At 45.9% G+C, this 6,667-nt stretch overlaps 2 protein-coding genes and 1 long non-coding RNA gene across 3 annotated transcripts in view; 1 reads left to right on the top strand and 2 right to left on the bottom strand.

The window, feature by feature from the left end:
* Window positions 1-244: 244 nt before the first annotated feature.
* LOC113464348 (uncharacterized) lies at window positions 245-909 on the bottom strand. The gene is made up of 2 exons (XR_003389192.1): window positions 787-909; window positions 245-558 (listed from the first exon to the last, which is right to left on the bottom strand). It is a non-coding gene; the product is annotated as an uncharacterized LOC113464348 (long non-coding RNA).
* Window positions 910-1,809: 900 nt separating this feature from the next.
* LOC108624979 (actin, muscle) lies at window positions 1,810-3,756 on the top strand. The gene is made up of 3 exons (XM_018024635.2): window positions 1,810-1,901; window positions 2,384-2,532; window positions 2,673-3,756. Exons 2-3 carry the CDS (start codon window positions 2,407-2,409, stop codon window positions 3,675-3,677), a joined length of 1,131 nt encoding a protein of 376 aa, XP_017880124.1. The 5' UTR covers window positions 1,810-1,901; window positions 2,384-2,406; the 3' UTR covers window positions 3,678-3,756.
* A 2,152-nt stretch (window positions 3,757-5,908) lies between these two features.
* Window positions 5,909-6,667, bottom strand: part of LOC108624969 (dynein regulatory complex protein 9) — a 4,645-nt gene continuing 3,886 nt past the window's right edge. Inside the window, exon 7 of the mRNA XM_026813577.1 lies at window positions 5,909-6,476. Within this exon, the coding sequence (XP_026669378.1) occupies window positions 6,279-6,476 (198 nt within the window). The 3' untranslated portion in view covers window positions 5,909-6,278. The remainder of the gene's footprint in view (window positions 6,477-6,667) is intronic.

Raw genomic sequence — 6,667 nt, forward strand, 5'->3', positions numbered from 1 at the left:
GACAGAATCTGCTCGTACGATCGAATCGAGATTACGATATCACGTCTCGTTCAATACGTACACTGTGTCAAAAATCGTTTCGACGAGATCATCGATTCGTCTTTCGTTAATATTTTACTTTGATATTAGACACGGTTAATGAGAGGGTTTCAATCATTCTACATGTACACTAGATCAAAATTACAGCTAACAGTGATCGACGGAAAAAAAAAGGGGATCTAGGTTTTTATTAATGCAAACGGGGTTCTATGAAAAAAGTCTTTTATTAAACGGTCTCTTATATAAAATTCTAGCGACACTCTTACGTCGAATGGAAATACAATTTTGGGAGGGGTGGTAGCATACGTAGACGATCTATATACTCATGCATGGGCTGAATTATGCGAAGGAGTAACTGATTGCTTCTAGTCAATTTACCGAGAGTTCCTTCATCGCGATCAAACTTGAAGATAGATGCACGCTCTCTTCATCCAGGAACACTTTCCCTAGTCCTGGCTTCCTCCCTCGGCGTAGCACAGTCGAGTGTTTGCCTCGCTTCTGTCCTCCGCATCCCGAGATCTGTAGATTTTATTCAAGACACGTTAGCGAGCTCCGTGTAAACTGCTTTTTAAAATTATTTCGCCAACTGATTTTTAATCAAGCTGGAATGCATTTTTAATCGACTTCTCATTAAAAATCCGAGCAACAGTTAAAATAAAACGGAGAACGTTTAGCTCGTCCTATCGAACGATCGATAATTGTCAATCAGCGGATTGAATATCGTTTTTTAAATGAAAATCGTATCACCTTCTGCGTTTGCAGCGATCATTCCTTGTTCTCACGATCACGAAAACTTGGAATCCTCGAGTCACCGTGGAACGGAACGTAAAAGGGGTTCTCGACGAAAGACGTGGCGCGTTTCGGGGTTGAAACTCGGCAATGCGAATCTTGGAATCGGTCTCGCACGATGCAACGATGCCTCTTTCGAATCTCGTGGAGGGGATCCGTGGTGGCTCGAGCTACGTGGTCGCCCCGTTCATTCTTAATTATAGAAACCAGCTTAATCGCTTAATCACTTAGTTCTATACATTAGATCTCTTCGTTCTATAATAAAATAAACTTCTCAGAAGTTTCGATGTTTCATCGAATTAATTAAATAGCATTTGTACCATCGAGGGTAAAAGAATTGTAGGAAAAAAGGGGTATCGATGCATATTGTAACGAGTTTAAAGCGTTTCACTGTTCGAACGTGACAGCATCTTCCTGTCAGTATTCAGATTCATCTCGTATAGAATCTTCTCTGAAACAGACACGACAGATGGGCGTGGATCGAAAGCCAACAGCTGTCCATAAAATGTAACGTTCGTTTGTCAAGAGAGCGAGTCATAAATATTAAATCTCATATAAACGTCTAATTAATTACGAATGGAATCGATACGTTTAATCGTGGGGGGTCGACGAGCTTCCCTTCGCCAAATCATTTTCTCCAGAATCTGCATAAAATTCGATCGTCGGTCGGACGAGTCGTAATGAATAATTGCGGGGGTGGTCCGTTCTCAACGATGGACGCCCTTCGAGCCTGGTTTTACGAGTGCCCAACGAACGACGGCCCTGGTCCGTACCGAGTCCTTATTTGGATTGGGGGGCCGTCGGCCCGTGGCGTCGCGACGCACGGCGTCTCTCCCTCTCGTCGTGACGGCTAGGGCGGCTAAGGACTAGGCGGCGACGGCGGCGGGCCGAGACGAGCGTAAATGCACGATAGATTTCCATCTAAGGGGCGGACCGCTATTTTCGGCTGCGAACCGATATGGATAAAGGGACCCCACAGAGCCGGCACTGTGCCACTCGCCGCTCTCGGTCTCTCGTACGACACACGCCCTGACCAGCGATCATTGCCGATACTCTTCTCTCGTCAGCCAACGGTACAGTGAAAAATATTCAAGTTAATTTAATCGAGCTTTCTCTGCTTGTGTCTTAACCCCGTGCAATAATCATCGGCTGGACCACTGCTCACCGGTCCCTCGTCCGACTGGAGAACAGTCGACGGTCTTCGAGTAGTACACGTGCAGTTTATTCACTCGAGTGATTCGTGTCAATTTTATTTGAGACCGGAACCAGTCGGTCCTCCAGCCGTTTGTGAAGTGACCAATTTAGTGGTTCCTCTGCTTGTGCGCTTAACGATTAATTATTCTTCTCTAGTTTTATGCTAAGATCTGTTTCTCTCGACGATCAATCGCTGAACCAATTCTAACGATTCTTAACGATTACGTAATTGCGATCCCTTAATTTAGGTTTAACGATCCGTAAGCGCGTTCACGTTGAATCGTTCGGTTTTATATTTTTTCTAACACGTGTAACGATGAATCGTAGATGATTCTAATGCAAACGATCTGTACGTTCGTAGAAAGTACACCGTAAAAAGCCAAGATGTGTGACGATGATGTAGCGGCACTAGTCGTGGACAATGGATCCGGTATGTGCAAGGCGGGATTCGCTGGAGACGATGCACCCCGCGCCGTCTTCCCCAGCATCGTCGGCCGCCCACGTCATCAGGTTCGTCTGTTCTCTGATTAAACCGTAGATCTTACTCATTCGTAAAAAGATCGAGTACCACTCTATCTGTTATTAAGTATTGCATTTCTTGAAGATCCGCGTCGATTTATAATTGAACTATGAAATTTGAATCGTTACAGGGTGTGATGGTCGGTATGGGTCAAAAGGACAGCTACGTGGGAGACGAGGCCCAGAGTAAAAGAGGTATTCTCACTCTGAAATACCCTATAGAACACGGTATCATCACTAATTGGGACGACATGGAGAAGATATGGCATCATACCTTCTACAACGAACTCCGCGTCGCCCCCGAAGAACATCCGGTCCTCCTCACCGAGGCTCCCTTGAACCCGAAAGCCAACCGTGAAAAGATGACGCAGATCATGTTCGAAACGTTCAACAGCCCGGCCATGTACGTCGCCATCCAAGCCGTGCTGTCCCTGTACGCCTCCGGTCGTACCACCGGTATCGTCCTGGATTCCGGAGACGGTGTCTCTCACACCGTCCCCATCTATGAAGGTTACGCCCTTCCTCATGCCATCCTCCGTCTGGACTTGGCCGGTCGCGATCTCACCGATTATCTCATGAAGATCCTCACCGAGAGAGGCTACAGCTTCACCACCACGGCTGAGCGAGAAATCGTCCGCGACATCAAGGAGAAGCTATGCTACGTCGCCCTGGACTTCGAGCAGGAAATGGCCACCGCGGCTGCCAGTACTTCCCTGGAGAAGAGCTACGAGTTGCCCGACGGTCAGGTGATCACCATTGGTAACGAAAGGTTCCGTTGCCCAGAGGCGCTCTTCCAGCCTTCCTTCCTGGGTATGGAATCCTGCGGTATCCACGAGACCGTGTACAACTCGATCATGAAGTGCGACGTCGACATCCGTAAGGACCTGTACGCCAACAACGTACTCTCCGGTGGTACCACCATGTACCCGGGTATCGCCGATCGTATGCAGAAGGAGATCACCGCGTTGGCACCGTCGACCATCAAGATCAAGATCATCGCTCCCCCCGAGAGGAAGTACTCCGTATGGATCGGTGGATCGATCCTGGCTTCCCTGTCCACCTTCCAACAGATGTGGATCTCCAAGCAGGAGTACGACGAGTCCGGCCCCGGCATCGTCCACCGCAAGTGCTTCTAAGGTGGTCACGCAGCCTGCCGTGGGGCTTCACCAAATTCACCTGCCTTCTTTTCTTTTGTTTCGATTCACGGTCACGATCGCAATATCTGTTCGGGGTGGGAATGACAGGGAAGGAAGTAGAACCGGGGAGGGGGATAGGGTCGGGGGGAAGCAAGATTCTGGGAAGGAAGAAATTACTCAAGTGCCTTTATTCACATTTATCAGACTGTACTTTGTAGTTTGTACGAAACGTGACTGCTTGTTAATTAATTTATTGATAATGCCACTGGTCATTGGAACGAGCCCTTCTCGATCTTGTAAACGCGTAGACACGCGCAGAGTCGCGGAAAGTCGTTACGAAGATCGCAAGCGTACGTAATGAATTTCGCATTTGAGATCACCGATGGACGAGACGGTAAATAAGGAACGGAGAACCAGGCGCATCGACGTCGGCTCATATTGCTGCCTGGCGTATTCTTCTTATAATACATCATATAATTAATGCTAATAAAACTGTATTATATAATAAACGTTGAATTACGTGGACACCTTAACGTTTGGCGGAAAATCAACGCCGATGTCATAACGAATTGAAACAAATCGCCGGTGCATGCTCACAGACGTTCACGATTTATAGTGTTTAGGATTCTGATGACATTTAACTCGGGATACAGTGTGCTCTGGCATCGGGCCAGTCCTCGTCAAAATTTTACCCTATCTATATCTTCGTTCGATCGAATTATGTTACCCGGTAATTAGTATAGATCCAGTCTAGTTTTTATTCTCGCGATTTTTCGTACAAAGTTGAAACGACGATGAAATCGAGGAACGAGAGATCATCTGAGAGAGTGAAATTTATGAGACGGGCGATCTAGAAATAGATACACAGAAGCTACACCTGGTCGACTGTTTCGGGAAGACCGGGAGCCAATTAGAAGCTGGGAAATCTTCTAAAATAGGAGTAATTCAATTTATTCTTAGAACTTCAAGAAGATTTATCTGCCATTTACGATTCCTATGCGGCGTCGCAAAAGGCAGTTTCATTTATTTCCCTTCTATTCGGATATCCCGAGGAATAATAGTGATCGGACGGTTTCACAGCCGCGGCATTTCCCGAGCTCGAGAATGCTTAATTATAGGCTTTAAGGGAAGCCGTGACTCAAGACGAACGCGTTGAAACCGTGGTACAAATAAAGAAATAGCAAAAATAGAGTTGCCTGCCGGGGCTAACGACTGTCCGGGAGTGCATGGTCCCCGGGATCGCCGTCTAGCCTTACAAGGCCCCCGCGTACGTTTATTCCGACGCTGACTAAAATTAGAATCTCTGTACGAGACGATCCGCTATGCACGCCTGCGTGCACAACCATGGGGTAGACGCAACTTTAGATCGCTCGCGACCAACCAACCAACGATACTACACGCATAAGATATTAATTTTATGCGATATATTAATTCGCCAAGTAACCACGTGAATTTCACTGGAACCGTAAAACTTGTGTCATTTTCAGCTTGGCAATGATGATGCGGTGCACTTTCTTTCATGAGAAATTCACGAACCCTTTAACCCACTCCGTTTGAAAGCTCGCAAGCTCGTTAGAGGCCTCCTTACGTCACGATCTAAAAAATACCTCACGTACACACGTGTTGAACATGTATGAAAAATAATGTTTCATCGATACACGAGAACTGGAGAGAACTGTACCGAAAAAAATAGTAAAAAACCTTTTTTTTGAAACGGACAGCTCCTCGCGTAAGCTCTCGCGTACACGTTTTCATCCTGATAAAAAAAGAACACCGTGTACACCGACAGGATTTTCATGCTGCAGTTTCACGTTTCACATAACGGAATTAAATTCCGTTGTGCGTCGTACAACCTGATCTTCGTTCGTCGATTAATGAGAAATTGTTATCAGTGGAACAGAGAGAGAGAGAGCCTCGTACCATGTAACAAAATTATACAGCGTTCCACGAAGAGAGGAAGTTTCGTACCGTGTGTACAATGGTAACTGTTAGAGCGTTTCATGCAGGGTCTACGAACGCCGCAGGATCCCGGGAAACGAGGTTCTTGCGTGAACAATACCGCGCCGGTAACCGTAACTCCCGCAGATTTCGCGTGAATCGTTCTTCGAAAATTACCATTTTTCTCCAGTTACGATCAATCGGATTTGAACGACCCGCAGGATTTACCCGCTTTTTGTTTCGCCGCTTTTCATTTTCATGCGCAAGTAGAATATTTATCTGTGAAACAAAATCCGATACACTCTGTTTTAATTTCATAGTCGATCGCGTTCGAATTACTCGCAAATTGCTCCTTTTAAATTATAAAATTGCGACGTCATTTTCACCCGACGTGCAGTGTTCGGCTTTCGATTAAAAAAAAATACAATCGTAATACGAGATTCCTCCTGGTCTTCTATTTTAATTCAAATACGGAGGAGAGAACAGAGATAGACAGAAATGTCAGCATCTATTTCTAAGTCGCATTTTCCAGATACAATTGCATTAATCGAGCCCTCGAGTTATTCTCAGACTGCGATAGGAAAAGATCGCTCTCGAGGAAAAGCACACGTGGATCGAATGAAATTTCGCGAGTAAAGAGTAAACGATCGTTTAGTTGAAGAGTCATTTCTTGGTCTTGGGACGCTTCTTCTTTTTCTCGGCCGGTCGATACGGCCCCAACTTCCGGCGCACCATCACGCCTCGCCACCAAGCCTGAATCTTGATTGCGCTTTTTTCCATGCGCTCTCTCCGCTCCCTCGCCCTCTCAACCGCTTCCTTCTCCGCCAGATACGCGTCTATGAACTCCTGATTACAACGGTACTGCAACGTTGTTACGGTTTAAACGCACATCGATTCTGTGATTCAGCCGGAAAAAAAAAAGGCTGCCTAATTAAGGATGTATTGGCTATACAGTCGATCCGAAAAGTTTATGTATCTTAGAAATAATGCATTTCCGGTAATTAAAAATAGTGAATTTATCTTCTAATTTCGATATTTAATGAGTTACGTAT

This window comes from Ceratina calcarata, unplaced genomic scaffold (assembly GCF_001652005.2).
Source record: "Ceratina calcarata isolate Rehan_Ccalc_2016 unplaced genomic scaffold, ASM165200v1 scaffold337.2, whole genome shotgun sequence".
Lineage (NCBI taxonomy): Eukaryota > Metazoa > Arthropoda > Insecta > Hymenoptera > Apidae > Ceratina > Ceratina calcarata.